General features: G+C 52.2%; 1 protein-coding gene across 1 annotated transcript; it reads left to right on the top strand.

Moving 5' to 3' along the window:
- Positions 1-1,205: 1,205 nt before the first annotated feature.
- LOC119954957 (active breakpoint cluster region-related protein-like) lies at positions 1,206-13,450 on the top strand. Its single transcript, XM_038780707.1, has 4 exons — positions 1,206-1,370; positions 3,254-3,359; positions 12,453-12,579; positions 13,317-13,450. The coding sequence occupies exons 2-4, from the start codon at positions 3,286-3,288 to the stop codon at positions 13,398-13,400; spliced, it is 285 nt and encodes a 94-aa protein (XP_038636635.1). The 5' UTR covers positions 1,206-1,370; positions 3,254-3,285; the 3' UTR covers positions 13,401-13,450.
- Positions 13,451-23,874: the final 10,424 nt, after the last annotated feature.

Here is a 23,874-nt window from a genome sequence, read left to right as displayed (position 1 = left end):
GTGCGGCACTCCCTCAGTACTGACCCTCTGACAGTGCGTCACTCCCTCAGTACTGACCCTCTGACAGTGCAGCACTCGCTCAGTACTGACCCTCTGACAGTGCGGCGCTCCCTCAGTACTGACCCTCTGACAGTGCGGCACTCCCTCAGTACTGACCCTCTGACAGTGCGGCACTCCCTCAGTACTGACCCTCTGACAGTGCAGCACTCCCTCAGTACTGACCCTCTGACAGTGCGGCGCTCCCTCAGTACTGACCCTCTGACAGTGCGGCACTCCCTCAGTACTGACCCTCTGACAGTGCAGCACTCCCTCAGTACTGACCCTCTGACAGTGCGGCGCTCCCTCAGTACTGACCCTCTGACAGTGCGGCGCTCCCTCAGTACTGACCCTCTGACAGTGCGGTGACTCCCTCAGTACTGACCCTCTGACAGTGCGGCACTCCCTCAGTACTGACCCTCTGACAGTGCGTCACTCCCTCAGTACTGACCCTCTGACAGTGCAGCACTCGCTCAGTACTGACCCTCTGACAGTGCGGCACTCCCTCAGCACTGACCCTCTGACAGTGCGGCACTCCCTCAGCACTGACCCTCTGACAGTGCGGCACTCCCTCAGTACTGACCCTCTGACAGTGCGGCACTCCCTCAGTACTGACCCTCTGACAGTGCGGTGCTCCCTCAGTACTGACCCTCTGACAGTGCGGTGCTCCCTCAGTACTGACCCTCTGACAGTGCGGTGCTCCCTCAGTACTGACCCTCTGACAGTGCAGCACTCCCTCAGTACTGACCCTCTGACAGTGCGGCGCTCCCTGTGTGCTGACCCTCTGACAGTGCGGTGCTCCCTCAGTACTGACCCTCTGACAGTGCGGCACTCCCTCAGTACTGACCCTCTGACAGTGCGGTGCTCCCTCAGTACTGACCCTCTGACAGTGCGGCGCTCCCTCAGTACTGACCCTCTGACAGTGCGGCACTCCCTCAGTACTGACCCTCTGACAGTGCGGCACTCCCTCAGTACTGACCCTCTGACAGTGCGGCGCTCCCTGTGTGCTGATTCCGGGAGGAATATCTCCGGGAACGATTAAGTTTGCTGTCTTCGATTGTGGTTTGATCATGGATTCTGCCTGGGAAGGTGAGGCGTTGGGAGTGACGTTTTGAGGAGGGTGGGTCTTCTGAGGGGCTGAGTTCAGTTCACGTTCTCCCGAGCTGAAAACTTCCGTTTCCTCCCTGCTTCCCATCCAGACTCCAAGGAAGCGGTGGGGCATTTGAAGGATTACGATGTCAATGTGGTGGCCGGAACTTTAAAGCTGTACTTCCGGGAACTTCCAGAGCCGCTGCTGACAGACGAATTAATCCCCTCCTTTGTGGCAGCCGCTGGTAAGTGCTTGTGCCTTTGAGTTGCTCACGAGCTTTTGACACATCTGGCCGGCCAATGACATCACGCGAAGGTGGTGGGTGAGCCGCCACCTTGAGCCGCTGCAGCCCCGTGTGGTGTAGGTACATCCACTGTGCTGTTGGAGAGGCCCAGCCACAGTTGTCTTGCGATACATTGACTGGGATGTAAAGGGTTATCAAGCTAATGCTAACGTTTCATACCACTAGAGCAGTTGTACACTTGAGAGTTCTAGAAGTTACACACTGCATAGTTTTGTACAATAACCTTCTCCTTGAGGAATGTGAACATAGATAGAACATTACAGCGCAGTACGGGCCCTTCGGCCCTCGATGTTGCGCCGACCTGTGAAACCATCTGAAGCCTATCTGACCTACACTATTCCATTTTCATCCATATGTCTATCCAGTGACCACTTAAATGTCCTTAAAGTTGGCGAGTCTACTACTGTTGCAGGCAGGGCGTTCCACACCCCTACTACTCTCTGAGTAAAGAAACTGCCTCTGATATCTGTCCTATATCTGCCACCCCTCAATTTAAAGCTATGTCCCCTCGTGTTGGTCATCACCATCCGAGGAAAAAGACTCTCACTGTCCACCCTATCTAACCCTCTGACTATCTTATATGTCTCTAGTAAGTCACCTCTCAGCCTTCTCCTCTCTAACGAAAACAACCTCAATTCCCTGAGCCTTTCCTCGTAAGACCTTCCCTGCATACCAGGCAACATCCTAGTAAATCTCCTCTGAGCCTCCTCTGAACGAATCTTAGTGAGTCGGGTAATAAGTTTATAGTTTTGTTCGTTAACAAAGCTGTGTGTTCTTTACTCAACACTACACGTCCGAGCATCCAGGGAAAGCAGAATAGACAATACAACAACGGTGAAGGAACGGCCGAGATTTTTCCCAGTCAGGATGGTGGGCGGGGGCTCGGAGGGGGGGTTTGCCGGCGGTGGGTGTTCCCCGTGCCTCTGCTGGCCCTTGTCCCTCTCGGTGGGAGAGGTGGCGGGTTTGGAAGGTGCTGTCGAAGGACCCTCGGCAAGTGGCTGCCGTGCATCTTGTAGACGGGACACACGGCTGCCGCTGTGCGTCGGTGGGGGAGGGAGCGGATGTGGAAGGTGGGGGTTAGCGTGTCGATCGAGCGGGAGCTGCTTTGTCCTGGATGGTGTGGAGCTTCTCGAGTGTTGTTGGGAGCCGCACCCATCCAGGCAAGTGGAGAGGGTCCCATCACACTCCTGACTTGTGTCCTTGTAGATGGTGGACAGGCTTTGGGGCGGACGAGGGGGGGGGAGGGGTCAGGCAGGAAAACACGTGCAAGCCGGAGGTAAAAGTTAAAAAAATATATATATAATGTGACGCCTGCTACAGTTGAGCGGCACACTGCCCCAGCTCGTGGAGGGAGGGGAGCCGGCCGGCTGGAGTCAAAACCCTGGGCTTCAGCTCATCACCAGGCTGCCTCCCGGAGACCCCCCTCCGCTCCGATGGTGGGGGCCATCCAGAGGGAGCAGGGGGCAATCCACTGTGGAGAATGAAAATGAAAATCGCTTATTGTCACGAGTAGGCTTCAATGAAGTTACTGTGAAAAGCCCCTAGTCGCCACATTCCGGCGCCTGTCGGGGGAGGCTGTTACGGGTATCGAACCGTGCTGCTGGCCTGCCTTGGTCTGCTTTCAAAGCCAGCAATTTAGCCCAGTGTGCTAAACCAGCCCCTGCCTGCAACAGTAGTAGACTCGCCAACTCTAAGGGCATTTAAGTGGTCACTGGATAGACATACGGATGAAAATGGAGAAGGTGGCGATGTCATGGTGGGTGGGTTAGGGGGGAGAGGATGAACATTTCTGACCCCTCCTATGTGTTTCACTCAACTAACAGCACAGGAAGATGCCACAGTCAAGGAGAAGGAGATGACATCACTCCTCAGTCAGCTACCCAATCCGAATCTCAACACATTTCTGTACCTGCTGAAGCATCTGAAAAAGTAGGTGAAATATTTCAATCCAACACTCTCAGGGAGATATCTGTACACTGACTGGTGTCTCTCAGTCCCCTCTCTCTCTCAGGGAGATATCTGTACACTGACTGGTGTCTCTCAGTCCCCTCTCTCTCGGGGAGATATCTGTACACTGACTGGTGTCTCTCGGTCCCCTCTCTCTCTCTCAGGGAGATATCTGTACACTGACTGGTGTCTCTCAGTCCCCTCTCTCTCAGGGAGATATCTGTACACTGACTGGTGTCTCTCAGTCCCCTCTCTCTCTCCGGGAGATATCTGTAAACTGGCTGGTGTCTCTCAGTCCCCTCTCTCTCAGGGAGATATCTGTACACTGACTGGTGTCTCTCAGTCCCCCCTCTCTCTCAAGGAGATATCTGTACACTGACTGGTGTCACTCAGTCCCCTCTCTCTCTCGGGGAGATATCTGTACACTGACTGGTGTCTCTCAGACCCCCCTCTCTGTACACTGACTGGTGTCTCTCAGTCCCCTCTCTCTCAGGGAGATATCTGTACACTGATTGGTGTCTCTCAGTCCCCTCTCTCTCAGGGAGATATCTGTACACTGATTGGTGTCTCCCAGTCCCTCTCTCTCTCAGGGAGATATCTGCACACTGACTGGTGTCTCTCAGACCCCCCTCTCTCTCTCAGGGAGATATCTGTACACTGACTGGTGTCTCTCAGTCCTCTCTCTCTCCCAGGGAGATATCTGTACACTGGTGTCTCTCAGTCCCCCCTCTCTCTCTCAGGGAGATATCTGTACACTGACTGGTGTCTCTCAGTCCTCTCTCTCTCCCAGGGAGATATCTGTACACTGACTGGTGTCTCTCAGTCCCCTCTCTTATCTGTACACTGACTGGTGTCTCTCAGACCCCTCTCTCTCAGGGAGATATCTGTACACTGACTGGTGTCTTTCAGTTCCCCCTCTCTCTCAGGGAGATATCTGTACACTGACTGGTGTCTCTCAGTCCCCTCTCTCTCAGGGAGGTATCTGTACACTGACTGGTGTCTCTCAGACCCCCCTCTCTGTACACTGACTGGTGTCTCTCAGTCCCCCCTCTCTCTCTCAGGGAGATATCTCTACACTGACTGGTGTCTCTCAGACCCCCCTCTCTCAGGGAGATATCTGTACACTGACTGGTGTCTCTCAGTCCCCCCCTCTCTCTCTCAGCGAGATATCTGTACACTGACTGGTGTCTCTCAGTCCCCCCCCCCCCCCCCCCCCCCCTCTCCCTCGGGGAGATATCTGTACACTGACTGGTGTCTCTCAGTCCCCTCTCTCTCTCAGGGAGATATCTGTACACTGACTGGTGTCTCTCAGACCCCACTCTCTCAGGGAGATATCTGTACACTGACTGGTGTCTCTCAGTCCCCTCTCTCTCAGGGAGATATCTGTACACTGACTGGTGTCTCTCAGTCCCCTCTCTCTCAGGGAGATATCTGTACACTGACTGGTGTCTCTCAGTCCCCTCTCTCTCTCAGGGAGATATTTGTACGGTGACTGGTGTCTCTCAGTCCCCCCTCTCTCTCAGGGAGGTATCTGTACACTGACTGCTGTCTCTCAGTCCCCTCTCTCGGGGAGATATCTGTACACTGACTGGTGTCTCTCAGTCCTCTCTCTCTCAGGGATATATCTGTACACTGACTGGTGTTTCTCAGTCCCCTCTCTCTCAGGGAGATATCTGTACACTGACTGGTGTCTCTCAGTCCCTCCTCTCTCTCAGGGAGATATCTGTACACTGACTGGTGTCTCTCAGTCCCCTCTCCCTCAGGGAGATATCTGTACACTGACTGGTGTCTCTCAGTCCCCCCTCTCTCTCAGGGAGATATCTGTACACTGACTGGTGTCTCTCAGTCCCCTCTCCCTCAGGGAGATATCTGTACACTGACTGGTGTCCCTCAGTCCCCCCTCTCTCTCAGGGAGATATCTGTACACTGATTGGTGTCTCTCAGTCCCCTCTCTCTCAGGGGGATATCTGTACACTGACTGGTGTCTCTCAGTCCCCTCTCTCAGGGATATATCTGTACACTGACTGGTGTCTCTCAGTCCCCTCTCTCTCTCAGGGAGATATCTGTACACTGACTGGTGTCTCTCAGTCCCCTCTCTCTCTCAGGAAGATATCTGTACACTGACTGGTGTCTCTCAGTCCCCTCTCTCTCTCAGGGAGATATCTGTACACTGACTGGTGTCTCTCAGTCCCCCCCCCCCCTCTCTCTCTCAGGGAGATATCTGTACACTGACTGGTGTCTCTCAGTCCCCCCCTGTCTCCCAGGGAGATATCTGTACACTGACTGGTGTCTCTCAGTCCCCTCTCTCTCTCAGGGAGATATCTGTACACTGACTGGTGTCTCTCAGTCCCCTCTCTCTCTCAGGGAGATATCTGTACACTGACTGGTGTCTCTCAGTCCCCTCTCTCTCTCAGGGAGATATCTGTACACTGACTGGTGTCTCTCAGTCCCCTCTCTCTCTCAGGGAGATATCTGTGCACTGACTGGTGTCTCTCAGTCCCCTCTCTCTCTCAGGGAGATATCTGTACACTGACTGGTGTCACTCAGTCCCCTCTCTCTCTCAGGGAGATATCTGTACACTGACTGGTGTCTCTCAGTCCCCTCTCTCTCAGGGAGCTATCTGTACACTGACTGGTGTCTCTCAGTCCCCTCTCTCTCTCAGGGAGATATCTGTACACTGACTGGTGTCTCTCAGTCCCCTCTCTCCCTCAGGGAGCTATCTGTACACTGACTGGTGTCTCTCAGTCCCCTCTCTCTCTCAGGGAGATATCTGTACACAGGCTGGTGTCTCACAGTCCCCCCCCCCCCCCCCCTCCCTCGGGGAGATATCTGTACACTGACTGGTGTCTCTCAGTCCCCTCTCTCTCTCAGGGAGATATCTGTACACTGACTGGTGTCTCTCAGACCCCACTCTCTCAGGGAGATATCTGTACACTGACTGGTGTCTCTCAGTCCCCTCTCTCTCAGGGAGATATCTGTACACTGACTGGTGTCTCTCAGTCCCCTCTCTCTCAGGGAGATATCTGTACACTGACTGGTGTCTCTCAGTCCCCTCTCTCTCTCAGGGAGATATTTGTACGGTGACTGGTGTCTCTCAGTCCCCCCTCTCTCTCAGGGAGGTATCTGTACACTGACTGCTGTCTCTCAGTCCCCTCTCTCGGGGAGATATCTGTACACTGACTGGTGTCTCTCAGTCCTCTCTCTCTCAGGGATATATCTGTACACTGACTGGTGTTTCTCAGTACCCTCTCTCTCAGGGAGATATCTGTACACTGACTGGTGTCTCTCAGTCCCCCCTCTCTCTCAGGGAGATATCTGTACACTGACTGGTGTCTCTCAGTCCCCTCTCCCTCAGGGAGATATCTGTACACTGACTGGTGTCTCTCAGTCCCCCCTCTCTCTCAGGGAGATATCTGTACACTGACTGGTGTCTCTCAGTCCCCTCTCCTCAGGGAGATATCTGTACACTGACTGGTGTCCCTCAGTCCCCCCTCTCTCTCAGGGAGATATCTGTACACTGATTGGTGTCTCTCAGTCCCCTCTCTCTCAGGGGGATATCTGTACACTGACTGGTGTCTCTCAGTCCCCTCTCTCAGGGAGATATCTGTACACTGACTGGTGTCTCTCAGTCCCCTCTCTCTCTCAGGGAGATATCTGTACACTGACTGGTGTCTCTCAGTCCCCTCTCTCTCTCAGGGAGATATCTGTACACTGACTGGTGTCTCTCAGTCCCCCCCCCCCCCCCCCCCTCTCTCTCAGGGAGATATCTGTACACTGACTGGTGTCTCTCAGTCCCCTCTCTCTCTCTCAGGGAGATATCTGTACACTGACTGGTGTCTCTCAGTCCCCTCTCTCTCTCAGGGAGATATCTGTGCACTGACTGGTGTCTCTCAGTCCCCTCTCTCTCTCAGGGAGATATCTGTACACTGACTGGTGTCACTCAGTCCCCTCTCTCTCTCAGGGAGATATCTGTACACTGACTGGTGTCTCTCAGTCCCCTCTCTCTCAGGGAGCTATCTGTACACTGACTGGTGTCTCTCAGTCCCCTCTCTCTCTCAGGGAGATATCTGTACACTGACTGGTGTCTCTCAGTCCCCTCTCTCCCTCAGGGAGCTATCTGTACACTGACTGGTGTCTCTCAGTCCCCTCTCTCTCTCAGGGAGATATCTGTACACTGGCTGGTGTCTCTCAGTCCCCTCTCTCTCAGGGAGATATCTGTACACTGACTGGTGTCTCTCAGTCCCCTCTCTCTCAGGGAGATATCTGTACACTGACCGGTGTCTCTCAGTCCCCTCTCTCTCTCGGGGAGATATCTGTACACTGACTGGTGTCTCTCAGACCCCCCTCTCTGTACACTGACTGGTGTCTCTCAGTCCCCCTCTCTCTCAGGGAGATATCTGTACACTGACTGGTGTCTCTCAGTCCCCTCTCTCTCAGGGAGATATCTGTACACTGACTGGTGTCTCTCAGTCCCCTCTCTCTCTCAGGGAGATATTTGTACACTGACTGGTGTCTCTCAGTCCCCTCTCTCTCAGGGAGATATCTGCACACTGACTGGTGTCTCTCAGTCCCCTCTCTCTCAGGGAGATATCTGCACACTGACTGGTGTCTCTCAGTCCCCCATCTCTCAGGGAGATATCTGTACACTGACTGGTGTCTCTCAGTCCCCTCTCTCTCAGGGAGATATCTGCACACTGACTGGTGTCTCTCAGTCCCCCCTCTCTCAGGGAGATATCTGTACACAGACTGGTGTCTCTCAGACCCCCCTCTCTGTACACTGACTGGTGTCTCTCAGTCCCCCCTCTCTCTCTCAGGGAGATATCTGTACACTGACTGGTGTCTCTCAGTCCTCTCTCTCTCGAAGTGAGATATCTGTACACTGACTGGTGTCTCTCAGTCCCCTCTCTCTCTCAGGGAGATATCTGTACACTGACTGGTGTCTCTCAGACCCCACTCTCTCAGGGAGATATCTGTACACTGACTGGTGTCTCTCAGTCCCCCCCCTCTCTCTCAGGGAGATATCTGTACACTGACTGGTGTCTCTCAGTCCCCCCTCTCTCTCAGGGAGATATCTGTACACTGACTGGTGTCTCTCAGTCCTCTCTCTCTCAGGGAGATATCTGTACACTGACTGGTGTCTCTCAGTCCCCTCTCTCTCAGGGAGATATCTGTACACTGACTGGTGTCTCTCAGTCCCCTCTCTCAGGGAGATATCTGTACACTGACTGGTGTCTCTCAGTCCCCTCTCTCAGGGAGATATCTGTACACTGACTGGTGTCCCTCAGTCCCCCCCCCCCTCTCTCTCAGTGAGATATCTGTACACTGACTGGTGTCTCTCAGTCCCCTCTCTCTCAGGGAGGTATCTGTACACTGACTGGTGTCTCTCAGACCCCCCTCTCTGTACACTGACTGGTGTCTCTCAGTCCCCCCTCTCTCTCTCAGGGAGATATCTCTACACTGACTGGTGTCTCTCAGACCCCCCTCTCTCAGGGAGATATCTGTACACTGACTGGTGTCTCTCAGTCCCCCCCCCCCTCTCTCAGCGAGATATCTGTACACTGACTGGTATCTCTCAGTTCCCTCTCTCTCAGGGAGATATCTGTACACTGACTGGTGTCTCTCAGTCCCCTCTCTCAGGGAGATATCTGTACACTGACTGGTGTCCCTCAGTCCACCCCCCCCCCTCTCTCTCAGCGAGATATCTGTACACTGACTGGTGTCTCTCAGTCCCCTCTCTCTCAGGGAGGTATCTGTACACTGACTGGTGTCTCTCAGACCCCCCTCTCTGTACACTGACTGGTGTCTCTCAGTCCCCCCTCTCTCTCTCAGGGAGATATCTCTACACTGACTGGTGTCTCTCAGACCCCCCTCTCTCAGGGAGATATCTGTACACTGACTGGTGTCTCTCAGTCCCCCCCCCCCTCTCTCTCAGCGAGATATCTGTACACTGACTGGTATCTCTCAGTTCCCCCCCTCTCTCAGGGAGATATCTGTACACTGACTGGTGTCTCTCAGTCCCCCCTCTCTCTCAGGGAGATATCTGTACACTGATTGGTGTCTCTCAGTCCCCTCTCTCTCAGGGAGATATCTGTACACTGACTGGTGTCTCTCAGTCCCCCCTCTCTCTCAGGGAGATATCTGTACACTGACTGGTGTCTCTCAGTCCCCTCTCTCAGGAAGATATCTGTACACTGACTGGTGTCTCTCAGTCCCCTCTCTCTCAGGGAGATATCTGTACACTGACTGGTGTCTCTCAGTCCCCTCTCTCTCAGGGAGATATCTGTACACTGACTGGTATCTCTCAGTCCCCCCCCTCTCTCTCAGGGAGATATCTGTACACTGTCTGGTGTCTCTCAGTCCCCCCTCTCTCACAGGGAGATATCTGTACACTGACTGGTGTCTCTCAGTCCCCTCTCTCTCAGGGAGATATCTGTACACTGACTGGTGTCTCTCAGTCCCCCCTCTCTCTCAGGGAGATATCTGTACACTGACTGGTGTCTCACAGTCCCCTCTCTCTCTCAGGGAGATATCTGTACACTGACTGGTGTCTCTCAGTCCCCCCTCTCTCTCAGGGAGATAACTGTACACTGACTGGTGTCTCTCAGTCCTCTCTCTCTCAGGGAGATATCTGTACACTGACTGGTGTCTCTCAGACCCCCCTCTCTGTACACTGACTGGTGTCTCTCAGTCCCCCCTCTCTCTCTCAGGGAGATATCTCTACACTGACTGGTGTCTCTCAGACCCCCCTCTCTCAGGGAGATATCTGTACACTGACTGGTGTCTCTCAGTCCCCCCCCCCTCTCTCTCAGCGAGATATCTGTACACTGACTGGTATCTCTCAGTTCCCCCCCTCTCTCAGGGAGATATCTGTACACTGACTGGTGTCTCTCAGTCCCCCCTCTCTCTCAGGGAGATATCTGTACACTGACTGGTGTCCCTCAGTCCCCCCCCCCTCTCTCTCAGCGAGATATCTGTACACTGACTGGTGTCTCTCAGTCCCCTCTCTCTCAGGGAGGTATCTGTACACTGACTGGTGTCTCTCAGACCCCCCTCTCTGTACACTGACTGGTGTCTCTCAGTCCCCCCTCTCTCTCTCAGGGAGATATCTCTACACTGACTGGTGTCTCTCAGACCCCCCTCTCTCAGGGAGATATCTGTACACTGACTGGTGTCTCTCTGTCCCCCCCCCTCTCTCTCAGCGAGATATCTGTACACTGACTGGTATCTCTCAGTTCCCCCCCTCTCTCAGGGAGATATCTGTACACTGACTGGTGTCTCTCAGTCCCCCCTCTCTCTCAGGGAGATATCTGTACACTGATTGGTGTCTCTCAGTCCCCTCTCTCTCAGGGAGATATCTGTACACTGACTGGTGTCTCTCAGTCCCCCCTCTCTCTCAGGGAGATATCTGTACACTGACTGGTGTCTCTCAGTCCCCTCTCTCAGGAAGATATCTGTACACTGACTGGTGTCTCTCAGTCCCCTCTCTCTCAGGGAGATATCTGTACACTGACTGGTGTCTCTCAGTCCCCTCTCTCTCAGGGAGATATCTGTACACTGACTGGTATCTCTCAGTCCCCCCCCTCTCTCTCAGGGAGATATCTGTACACTGTCTGGTGTCTCTCAGTCCCCCCTCTCTCACAGGGAGATATCTGTACACTGACTGGTGTCTCTCAGTCCCCTCTCTCTCAGGGATATATCTGTACACTGACTGGTGTCTCTCAGTCCCCCCTCTCTCTCAGGGAGATATCTGTACACTGACTGGTGTCTCACAGTCCCCTCTCTCTCTCAGGGAGATATCTGTACACTGACTGGTGTCTCTCAGTCCCCCCTCTCGCTCAGGGAGATAACTGTACACTGACTGGTGTCTCTCAGTCCTCTCTCTCTCAGGGAGATATCTGTACACTGACTGGTGTCTTTCAGTCCCCTCTCTCTCTCAGGGAGATATCTGTACCCTGACTGGTGTCTCTCAGTCCCCTCTCTCTCAGGGAGATATCTGTACACTGACTGGTGTTTCTCAGTCCCCTCTCTCTCAGGGAGATATCTGTACACTGACTGGTGTCTCTCAGTCCCCCCTCTGTCTCAGGGAGATATCTGTACACTGACTGGTGTCTCTCAGTCCCCTCTCCCTCAGGGAGATATCTGTACACTGACTGGTGTCTCTCAGTCCCCCCTCTCTCTCAGGGAGATATCTGTACACTGATTGGTGTCTCTCAGTCCCCTCTCTCTCAGGGGGATATCTGTACACTGACTGGTGTCTCTCAGTCCCCTCTCTCAGGGAGATATCTGTACACTGACTGGTGTCTCTCAGTCCCCTCTCTCTCTCAGGGAGATATCTGTACACTGACTGGTGTCTCTCAGTCCCCCCCCTCCCCCCCACCCCCCCTCTCTCTCTCAGGGAGATATCTGTACACTGACTGGTGTCTCTCAGTCCCCCCTGTCTCCCAGGGAGATATCTGTACACTGACTGGTGTCTCTCAGTCCCCTCTCTCTCTCAGGGAGATATCTGTACACTGACTGGTGTCTCTCAGTCCCCTCTCTCTCTCAGGGAGATATCTGTACACTGACTGGTGTCTCTCCGTCCCCTCTCTCTCTCTCAGGGAGATATCTGTACACTGACTGGTGTCTCTCAGTCCCCCCTCTCTCACAGGGAGATAGCTGTACACTGACTGGTGTCTCTCATTCCCTCTCTCCCACAGGGAGATATCTGTACACTGACTGGTGTCTCTCAGTCCCCTCTCTCTCTCAGGGAGATATCTGTACACTGACTGGTGTCTCTCAGTCCCCTCTCTCTCTCAGGGAGATATCTGTACACTGACTGGTGTCTCTCAGTCCCCTTGCTCTCTCAGTGAGATATCTGTACACTGACTTGTGTCTCTCAGTCCCCTCTCTCTCTCAGGGAGATATCTGTACGCTGACTGGTGTCTCTCAGTCCCCTCTCTCTCTCAGGGAGATATCTGTACACTGACTGGTGTCTCTCAGTCCCCTCGCCCTCTCACACAGAGTGTGAACTTTCTTGGGTTAAGGAGAAAATTGTGATGTATTTGTTTCCACTGAAGTATCATATTTTCTTCCCAGGGTCACAGAAAACGAGCCAATTAATAAAATGAGTCTACATAATTTAGCAACAGTGTTTGGGCCGTCATTGCTTCGTGTCAGGCACGAAGGTTTACCCATGGATGTTTCACACGAAGTCGTTGCTCAAGTAGGTGGTAAAATATATTCAGATCTAACACCGTGCTGTACCTGTCCTGGGACTGTTTGATGGGGACAGTGTAGAGGGAGCTTTACTCTGTATCTAACCCAGTGCTGTACCTGTCCTGGGAGTGTATGATGGGGACAATGTAGAGGGAGCTTTACTCTGTATCTAACCCCGTGCTGTACCTGTCCTGGGAGTGTTTGATGGGGACAGTGTAGAGGGAGCTTTACTCTGTATCTAACCCCGTGCTGTACCTGTCCTGGGAGTGTTGATGGGGACAGTGTAGAGGGAGCTATACTCTGTATCTAACCCCGTGCTGTACCTGTCCTGGGAGTGTTTGATGGGGACAGTGTAGAGGGAGCTTTACTCTGTATCTAACCCCGTGCTGTACCTGTCCTGGGAGTGTTTGATGGGGACAGTGTAGAGGGAGCTTTACTCTGTATCTAACCCCGTGGTGTACCTGTCCTGGGAGTGTTTGATGGGGACAGTGTAGAGGGAGCTTTACTCTGTATCTAACCCCGTGCTGTCCCTGTCCTGGGAGTGTTTGATGGGGTCAGTGTAGAGGGAGCTTTACTCTGTATCTAACCCTGTGCTGTACCTGTCCTGGGAGTGTTTGATGGGGACAGTGTAGAGGGAGCGTTACTCTGTATCTAACCCCGTGCTGTACCTGTCCTGGGAGTGTTTGATGGGGACAGTGTAGAGGGAGCGTTACTCTGTATCTAACCCCATGTTCTTCTCTCTAGGTTCAGGTTATCTATTATTTCCTCTCTGATGATAATATTTCGCTGTTGGAACAGAGAGAGAGGCTGGGATCAGTTACTCTGTGATCGTGGAGCTCAACTAAATGGAAATTTGTAAATAAACCATTAAACTGACAGGCTGTGAGAACTTTCAATGAACATGACCTCTGTAACCTCCTCCAGCCCCTACAACCCTCCCTGTCTCTGTAACCTCCTCCAGCCCCTACAACCCTCCCTATCTCTGTAACCTCCCCCAGCCCGTACAACCCTCCCTATCTCTGTAACCTCCTCCAGCCCCTACAACCCTCCCTATCTCTGTAACCTCCTCCAGCCCCTACACCCCTCCCTATCTCTGTAACCTCCTCCAGCCCCTACAACCCTCCCTATCTCTGTAACCTCCTCCTGCCCCTACAGCCCTCCCTATCTCTGTAACCTCCTCCAGTCCCTACAGCCCTCCCTATCTCTGTAACCTCCTCCAGTCCCTACAGCCCTCCCTATCTCTGTAACCTCCTCCAGTCCCTACAACCCTCCCTATCTCTGTAACCTCCTCCAACCCCTACAACCCTCCCTATCTCTGTAACCTCCTCCAGACCCCTACAACCCTCCCTATCTCTGTAACCTCCTCCAGCCCCTACAACCCTCCCTATCTCTGTAACCTCCAGCCCCTACAACCCTCCCTATCTCTGTAACCTCCTCCAGCCCCTAAAACCCTCCCTATCTCTCTAACCTCCTCCAGCCCCTACAACCCTCCCTATCTCTCTAACTTCCTCCAGCCCCTACATCCCTCCTTATCTCTGTAACCTCCTCCAGCCCCTACACCCCTCCCTATCTCTGTAACCTCCTCCAGCCCCTACACCCCTCCCTATCTCTGTAACCTCCTCCAGCCCCTACAACCCTCCCTATCTCTGTAACCTCCTCCAGCCCCTACAACCCTCCCTATCTCTGTAACCTCCTCCAGCCCCTTCAACCCTTCCTATCTCTGTAACCTCCTCCAGCCCTACAACCGCTCCCTATCTCTGTATCCTCCTCCAGCCCCTACACCCCTCCCTATCTCTGTAACCTCCTCCAGCCCCTACACCGCTCCCTATCTCTGTAACCTCATCCAGCCCCTACAACCCTCCCTATCTCTGTAACCTCCTCCAGCCCCTACAACCCTCCCTATCTCTGTAACCTCCTCCAGCCCCTACAACCCTCCCTATATCTGTAACCTCCTCCAGCCCCTACACCCCTCCCTAACTCTATAACCTCCTCCAGCCCCTACACCTCCTCCCTATCTCTGTAACCTCCTCCAGCCCCTACAACCCTCCCTATCTCTGTAACCTCCTCCAGCTCCTACACTCCCTCCCTATCTCTGTACCTCCTCCAGCCCCTACACCCCTCCCTATCTCTGTAACCTCCTCCAGCGCCTACAACCCCTCCCTATCTCTGTAACCTCCTCCAGCCCCTACAACCCTCCCTATCTCTGTAACCTCCTCCAGCCCCTACAACCCTCCCTATCTCTGTAACCTCCTCCAGCCCCTACACCCTCCCTATCTCTGTAACCTCCTCCAGCCCCCTACAACTCCCTATCTCTGTAACCTCCTCCAGCCCCTACAACCCTCCCTATCTCTGTAACCTCCAGCCCCTACAACCCTCCCTATCTCTGTAACCTCCTCTAGCGCCTACAACCCTCCCTATCTCTGTAACCTCCTCCAGCTCCTACAACCCTCCCTATCTCTGTAACCTCCTCCAGCCCCTACAACCTTCCCTATCTCTGTAACCTCCTCCAGCTCCTACACCCTCCCTATCTCTGCAACCTCCTACAGCCCCTACAACCCTCCCTATCTCCGTAACCTCCTCCAGCCCCCTACAACCCTCCCTATCTCTGTAACCTTCTCCAGCCCCTACACCCTCCCTATCTCTGTAACCTCCTACAGCCCCTACAACCCTCCCTATCTCCGTAACCTCCTCCAGCCCCCTACAACCCTCCCTATCTCTGTAACCTTCTCCAGCCCCTACACCCTCCCTATCTCTGTAACCTCCTCCAGCCCCTACAACCCTCCCTATCTCTGTAATCACCTCCCGCCCCTACACCCCTCCCTATCTCTGTAACCTCCTCCAGCCCCGACAACCCTCCCTATCTCTGTAACCTCCTCCAGCCCCTCCAACCCTCCCTATCTCTGTAACCTCCTCCAGCCCCTCCAACCCTCCCTATCTCTGTAACCTCCTCCAGCCCCGACAACCCTCCCTATCTCTGTAACCTCCTCCAGCCCCTACAACCCTCCCTATCTCTGTAACCTCCCCCAGTCCCTACAACCCTCCCTATCTCTGTAACCTCCTACAGCCCCTACAACCCTCCCTATCTCCGTAACCTCCTCCAGCCCCCTACAACCCTCCCTATCTCTGTAACCTTCTCCAGCCCCTACAACCCTCCCTATCTCTGTAACCTCCTCCAGCCCCTACAACCCTCCCTATCTCTGTAATCACCTCCCGCCCCTACACCCCTCCCTATCTCTGTAACCTCCTCCAGCCCCGACAACCCTCCCTATCTCTGTAACCTCCTCCAGCCCCTCCAACCCTCCCTATCTCTGTAACCTCCTCCAGCCCCTCCAACCCTCCCTATCTCTGTAACCTCCTCCAGCCCCTACAACCCTCCCTGTCTCTGTAACCTCCTCCAGTCCCTACAACCGTTTGCGACTCCTCAGACACTGAAGCCGTCCGTGTCCAAATGCAGCAAAACCTGGACAATATCCAGGCTTGGGGCTGACAAGCGGCAACTTACATTCACACCACACAAGCCCCAGGCAATGACCATCTCCTACAAGAGAGGATCTAACCATCGCTCCTTGACATTCAATGGCATTCCCATCGCTGAATCCCCCACACTCAACATCCTGGGGGTTCCCATTGATCAGAAACTGAACTGGACCCAGCCATATAAACACTCCGGCTCCCAGAGCAGGTCAGAGGCTGGGAATCCTGCGGAGAGTAACTCACCTCCTGACTCCCCCCCAAAGCCTGTCCACCATCTACAAGGACACAAGTCAGGAGTGTGATGGGACCCTCTCCACTTGCCTGGATGGGTGCGGCTCCCAACAACACTCGAGAAGCTCCACACCATCCAGGACAAAGCAGCTCCCGCTCGATCGACACGCTAACCCCCACCTTCCACATCCGCTCCCTCCCCCACCGACGCACAGCGGCAGCCGTGTGTCCCGTCTACAAGATGCACGGCAGCCACTCGCCGAGGTTGGTTTAGCACAGGGCTAAAGCGCAGGCTTTGAAAGCAGACCAAGGCAGGCCAGCAGCTAACTTCATTTGAAGCCTACTTGTGACAATAAGCGATTTTCATTTTATTTCATTTCCTTTAACAGACCTTCCAAACCCGCCAGCTCTCCCACCTGGTAGCGGAAGGGGCAATAGGTGTGTTTATGTGAAAAGAAACTTGAATTTCATCACAGCATTACCCACATTAACAGCAAAGAAATAGCTCTACAGTTAACAGTGACATCCGTTCTTTTTTGTTATAACCAACGCAGACACGGGGAGAATGTGCAAACTCCACACGGACAGTGACCCCGAGCCAGGATCGAACCTGGGACCTCGGCACCATGAGGCAGCAGTGCTAACCCACAGCGCCACCATGCTGCCCACAGTTACAACCATTCTTAAGTGAAAGAGAACACCTTAACTTACTTGTGGAACCTGCCACTATATCCCAATTAAGCAAACCAATATCGTTCTAATGCCGCTCGTGAATAAACTTCACAACCAGGTTTCTACTTGCTTTTTTTCCTGACAGTTATTGGCGAGAGAACCTTTCATGACCAGAACTGAAGCACCCCTTTTGGAATCACAATGCTCGGATGAACTGTCTTATTTTAGTGAGGCCTGGGGCGGAATTCTCCGATCGCCCGGGGCCGACGTCAATCCCATCCCCACCGTGTCCCGAATTCGCCCCCCCCCCCCCGAGATTCGGCAGGGGCGGGAATCGCGCCTCGTCTTTCGGCAGCCCGCTGCGCGATTCTCCGGCTCGCGATGGGCTGAAGTCCCACCGCTGACAGGCCTTTCCCGCCAGCGTAGTTTAAACCACCTCTGGTCCCGGCGGGATTGACGGCGCGGGCGGACTCCGGGATCCTGGGGGGGGGGAGGGCGCGGGATGATCCGACCCCGGGGGGGGGGTGCCCCCACGGTGGCCTGGTCCGCGATCGGGGCCCACCAATCGGCGGGCAGGGCCTGTGCCGTGGGGGGCACTCTTTTTCTTCCGCCTCCGCCACGGTCTCCGCCATGGCGGAGGTGGAAGAGACCCCTTCCTCGCGCATGCGCCGCGATGATGTCAGCAGCTGGAGTGGTTCACGCCACTCCGTCCCGCCTGGGACCACCCGCCCCACCGGGTCGGGGAGAACCCCGGCCCTGGTTCCTCCCATTAATTTTGTTATCTGTCCCCGAAACATAAGGCATTCTTTTGTCTCCTCCCGCAAGGTGTCCCATGACCTGTTTAGCTGGGATGGAACACAATACCCCTCATAAATGATCTGAACCCCAGTTGCCATTTCAATGTCAACAATATTCCATTAGCTAGCTATCTGTAAGCAAGTAAATGGTTCCCAAATCTATTAGCAGAACACGTCACCTGCAAATCCAATGATGACTTCACTTTTATGACCTCTTAATCACAGCTTTCACAGGAATACTGTGTGCATCTTAACCCAGGTTTTAATTACATTATTACATTATATATATATGTAATACAAAATATGACAATTGCTTACAGTTATCACACTAGGTTATCCTTGGTTAAGGGTTTTAAGGGTTACGGAACCAAGGTTTGCACGTCCAGTTAAGATACGGGTCGAGGGGCTGAATGGCCTCCGCCTCCTGTACCAGCACCAGGAGTCCAAGGACAAAGAGCCGTGTCTTCACCATTATTCCGCCGAGTTCCTCAAAGTCACGAAGGGGTGGATGCGGTACAAAAACAACTTGGTGTAAAATCTCAACATGATGGCTGAACAAACGGAGAGAGGGTGCAGAAAGTTGTCACGCGAAAGAGACTCGGGTGTGCCTTGTTCGTGAAACCCACGGGAGCTAGCTTAGAGGGGCCGAAGGTCATGGGGGAGGCAAATGGAATGCTGGCTTTTATTTCAAGGGGGCGAGGAGGACTGTCAGAGAATACAACAAAATATAGATAGATTGGAGAGTTGGGCAGAGAAATGGCAGATGGAGTTCAATCCAGGCAAATGTGGCATTTTGGAAGATCAAATTCAAGAGCGGACTATGTGGTCAATGGAAGGGTCTTGGGGAAAATTGATGTACAGAGAGATCTGGGAGTTCAGGTCCATTGTACCCTGAAGGTGGCAACGCAGGTCGATAGAGTGGTCAAGAAGGCATACAGCATGCTTGCCTTCATCAGACGGGGTATTGAGTACAAGAGTTGACAGGTCATGTTACAGTTGTATAGGACTTTGGTTAGGCCACATTTGGAATACTGCGTGCAGTTCTGGTCGCCACATTACCAGAAGGATGTGGATGCTTTAGAGAGGGTGCAGAGTAGGTTCACCAGGATGTTGCCTGGTATGGAGGGTGCTAGCTATGAAGAAAGGTTGAGTAGATTAGGATTGTTTTCATTGGAAAGACGGAGGTTGAGGAGGGACCTGATTGAGGTCTACAAAATTATGAGAGGTATGGACAGGGTGGATAGCAACAAGCTTTTCCCAAGAGTGGGAGTGTCAGTTACAAGGGGTCACGATTTCAAGGGGAGAGGGGGAAAGTTTAAGGGAGATGTGCGTGGAAAGTTTTTTACGCAGAGGGTGGTGGTTGCCTGGAACGCTTTACCAGCGGAGGTGGTAGAGGCGGGCACGATAGCATCATTTAAGAGGCATCTAGACAGGTATATGAACGGGCGGGAACAGAGGGAAGTAGACATGGAACAGAGGAGACAGGTTTAGATAAAGGATCTGGATCGGCGCAGGCTGGGAGGGCCGAAGGGCCTGTTCCTGTGCTGTAATTTTCTTTGTTCTTTGTTCTTTATACAAGTAGAGAGGTGTGGCTAAAAATGGACACAATGCTGGTGGGAGCACATTTCGAACATCACGTCCAGTTTGGACAGTAGCCTGTGTACTGTCATTGGAGGCAGCACAGAGGAGGTTTACTAGGTCGATCCCGGCTATGGAGGATCTGCCAGATGAGGAGAGATTGAGCAGGTTGGGGCTGTGCTCCGTGGAGTTCTGAAGAACGAGAGGTGGTATGATTGAAACATAGAAGCTCCTTCGGGGTTCAAACAGGGTATATGTTGGGAGAATGCTTCCGCTCGGGAGAGAGCGGCGGCGCAGAGTAAGGGCTGCTTATTGAAGGCGGGTTGGAGCGAGACTTCCTCCTCCCAACATCTTTGCCATTTTTACCCCTGGAGGCCCAGCCCTCGAACTGTTTCCTCCACCGATGGGGCTCTTCGCTGCTGGGGGATTAAGGGTCACGGCGCGAAGGCGGCGAAGTGGACTGAGCAATCGTCCCCCTTTTACGCCTTTTCCAAAGTTGAGCTCGCCGCACTGCGCTGGGCGAGGCGCTCAGGATCGATGATGGCGTGACGCAGCAAGTGTGTGCCTGGAGCTGGGAGACTGAGGGGATGGATGGTGAGGGGGCAGGGGGTGGGGGGGGGGTGGGAGGATGCTGCAAGTAGGCACATGGGACATACACAGGGACATTGGTAGCCTGTGTATTGTACACACAGACGGGGCAGTGGACAGTAACCTGTGTATTGTACACACAAACAGGGCAGTGGACAGTAACCTGTGTATTGTACACACAGACAGGGCAGTGGACAGTAACCTGTGTATTGTACACACAGACAGGGCAGTGGACAGTAGCCTGTGTATTGTACACACAGGCGGGGCAGTGGACAGTAACCTGTGTATTGTACACAGAGACGGGGCAGTGGACAGTAGCCTGTGTATTGTACACACAGACGGGGCAGTGGACAGTAACCTGTGTATTGTACACACAGACAGGGCAGTGGACAGTAACCTGTGTATTGTACACACAGACAGGGCAGTGGACAGTAGCCTGTGTATTGTACACAGAGACGGGGCAGTGGACAGTAGCCTGTGTATTGTACACAGAGACGGGGCAGTGGACAGTAGCCTGTGTATTGTACACAGAGACAGGGCAGTGAACAGTAGCCTGTGTATTGTACACAGAGACGGGGCAGTGGACAGTAGCCTGTGTATTGTACACAGAGACGGGGCAGTGGACAGTAGCCTGTGTATTGTACACAGAGACGGGGCAGTGGACAGTAGCCTGTGTATTGTACACACAGACGGGGAAGGGAGCTGTTGGCTCCTACCCTGGGTGATGGGGGGACGTTGGGACTGTGGGGCGGTTGCTGAATCATCACCTTCAGACCCTCATACCCTGTTCCAGGCTGTCAGACAGGATGGAGACTAGGGGCTGCTCAGATCCGTGTCCCAGGTCAATATTTAACTGTCACGGGAAAAAATGCTCAGGGCGACCAACACCTTTCAGAAACGAGTATAAACATAGAAACTAGGACTGCGTGATGCCATTCAGCCCATTTAGCCTGCTGCCCCATTCTATCTGATCATGACTAATCCCCAATCTGCTTGGCGTTCTCCTGTTCTCCCCATATGCTCCTTCTGTTATGGGCCAGGGTTTAGAACATAAGAACATAAGAACTAGGAGCAGGAGTAGGCCATCTGGCCCCTCGAGCCTGCTCCGCCATTCAATGAGATCATGGCTGATCTTTTGTGGACTCAGCTCCACTTTCCGGCCCGAACACCATAACCCTTAATCCCTTTATTCTTCAAAAATCTATCTATCTTTACCTTAAAAACATGTAATGAAGGAGCCTCAACTGCTTCACTGGGCAAGGAATTCCATAGATTCACAACCCTTTGGGTGAAGAAGTTCCTCCTAAACTCAGTTCTAAATCTACTTCCCCTTATTTTGAGGCTATGCCCCCTAGTTCTGCTGTCACCCGCCAGTGGAAACAACCTGCCCTCATCTATCCTATCTATTCCCTTCATAATTTTAAATGTTTCTATAAGATCCCCCCTCATCCTTCTAAATTCCAATGAGTACAGTCCCAGTCTACTCAACCTCTCCTCATAATCCAACCCCTTCAGCTCTGGGATTAACCTAGTGAATCTCCTCTGCACACCCTCCAGCGCCAGTACGTCCTTTCTCAAGTAAGGAGACCAAAACTGAACACAATACTCCAGGTGTGGCCGCACTAACACCTTATACAATTGCAACATAACCTCCCTAGTCTTAAACTCCATCCCTCTAGCAATGAAGGACAAAATTCCATTTGCCTTCTTAATCACCTGTTGCACTTGTAAACCAACCTTCTGTGACTCATGCACTAGCACACCCAAGTCTCTCTGAACAGCGGCATGCTTTAATATTTTATCGTTTAAATAATAATCCCGTTTGCTGTTATTCCTACCAAAATGGATAACCTCACATTTGTCAACATTGTATTCCATCTGCCAGACCTGAGCCCATTCACTTAACCTATCCAAATCCCTCTGCAGACTTCCAGTATCCTCTGCACTTTTCGCTTTACCACTCATCTTAGTGTCATCTGCAAACTTGGACACATTGCCCTTGGTCCCCAACTCCAAATCATCTATGTAAATTGTGAACAATTGTGGGCCCAACACGGATCCCTGAGGGACACCACTAGCTACTGATTGCCAACCAGAGAAACACCCATTTATCCCAACTCTTTGTTTCTATTAATTAACCAATCCTCTATCCATGCTACTACTTTACCCTTAATGCCATGCATCTTTATCTTATGCAGCAACCTTTTGTGTGGCACCTTGTCAAAGGCTTTCTGGAAATCCAGATATACCACATCCATCGGCTCCCCGTTATCTACTGCACTGGTAATGTCCTCAAAAAATTCCACTAAATTAGTTAGGCACGACCTGCCTTTTACGAACCCATGCTGCGTCTGCCCAATGGGACTATTTCTATCCAGATGCCTCGCTATTTCTTCCTTGATGATAGATTCCAGCATCTTCCCTATTACCGAAGTTAAACTCACTGGCCTATAATTTCCTGCTTTCTGCCTACCTCCTTTTTTAAACAGTGGCGTCACGTTTGCTAATTTCCAATCCACCGGGACCACCCCAGAGTCTAGTGAATTTCGGTAAATTATCACTAGTGCATCTGCAATTTCCCTAGCCATCTCTTTTAGCACTCTGGGATGCATTCCATCAGGGCCAGGAGACTTGTCTACCTTTAGCCCCATTAGCTTGCCCATCACTCCCTCCTTAGTGATAACAATCCTCTCAAGGTCCTCACCTGTCATAGCCTCATTTCTATCAGTCGCTGGCATGTTATTTGTGTCTTCCACTGTGAAGACCGATCCAAAAAACCTGTTCAGTTCCTCAGCCATTTCCTCATTTCCCATTATTAAAACTCCCTTCTCATCCTCTAAAGGACCAATATTTACCTTAGCCACTCTTTTTTGTCTTATATATTTGTAAAAACTTTTACTGTCTGTTTTTATATTCTGAGCAAGTTTACTCTCATACTCTATCTTACTCTTCTTTATAGCTTTTTTAGTAGCTTTCTGTTGCCCCCTAAAGATTTCCCAGTCCTCTAATCTCCCAGCAATCTTTGCCACTTTATATGCTTTTTCCTTCAATTTGATACTCTCCCTTATTTCCTTAGATATCCACGGTCGATTTTCCCTCTTTCTTCCGTCCTTCCTTTTTGTTGGTATAAACCTTTGCTGAGCACTGTGAAAAATCGCTTGGAAGGTTCTCCACTGTTCCTCAACTGTTTCACCATAAAGTCTTAGCTCCCAGTCTACCTTAGCTAGTTCTTCTCTCATCCCCTTGTAATCTCCTTTGTTTAAACACAAAACACTCGTATTTGATTTTACTTTCTCACCCTCCATCTGTATTTTAAATTCCACCATATTGTGATCGTTCCTTCCGAGAGGATCCCTAACTATGAGATCATGAATCAATCCTGTCTCATTACACAGGACAAGATCTAGGACCGCTTGTTCCCTCGTAGGTTCCATTACATACTGTTCTAGGAAACTATCGCGGATACATTCTATAAACTCCTCCTCACGGTTGCCTTGACCGACCTGGTTAAACCAATCGACATGTAGATTAAAATCCCCCATGATAACTGCTGTACCATTTGGGGTTTAGAGAACCCCAAAGTGTATCATGGAGTTCACCTGACCCACAACTTTTAATATATTGTGGTATGGGGACGGCCCACTCTACAGGTGTGGTACAGCAGAAATGGAAAAATATTTTTTAAAGCAAAACAATGTTTATTCCATGAACTCAAGTTAACCTTTTTAAAACATACGGTCAACATCTTAGCAACCATCAATTCAAATACAACTTCCCAAACAACATCCAGAAGACAAGAGAAACGCCTTTTAACAGAAGCACATCAGGTTTACATTCACTACTGAGAACATTTATAATTCTGAATTCACCAAATGATCAAGAGATAGTATTTTCATGGCAGAGAGATCAACAGGACACCTGCTCTGACTGGCTTCAGCTCCAACACTGAAAACGAAATTAAA

The sequence above is a fragment of the Scyliorhinus canicula genome, chromosome 20, assembly GCF_902713615.1.
Source record: "Scyliorhinus canicula chromosome 20, sScyCan1.1, whole genome shotgun sequence".
Lineage (NCBI taxonomy): Eukaryota > Metazoa > Chordata > Chondrichthyes > Carcharhiniformes > Scyliorhinidae > Scyliorhinus > Scyliorhinus canicula.
Note: the sequence above shows the minus strand (reverse complement) of the source record. Positions and strands in the feature narration are given on the sequence as shown.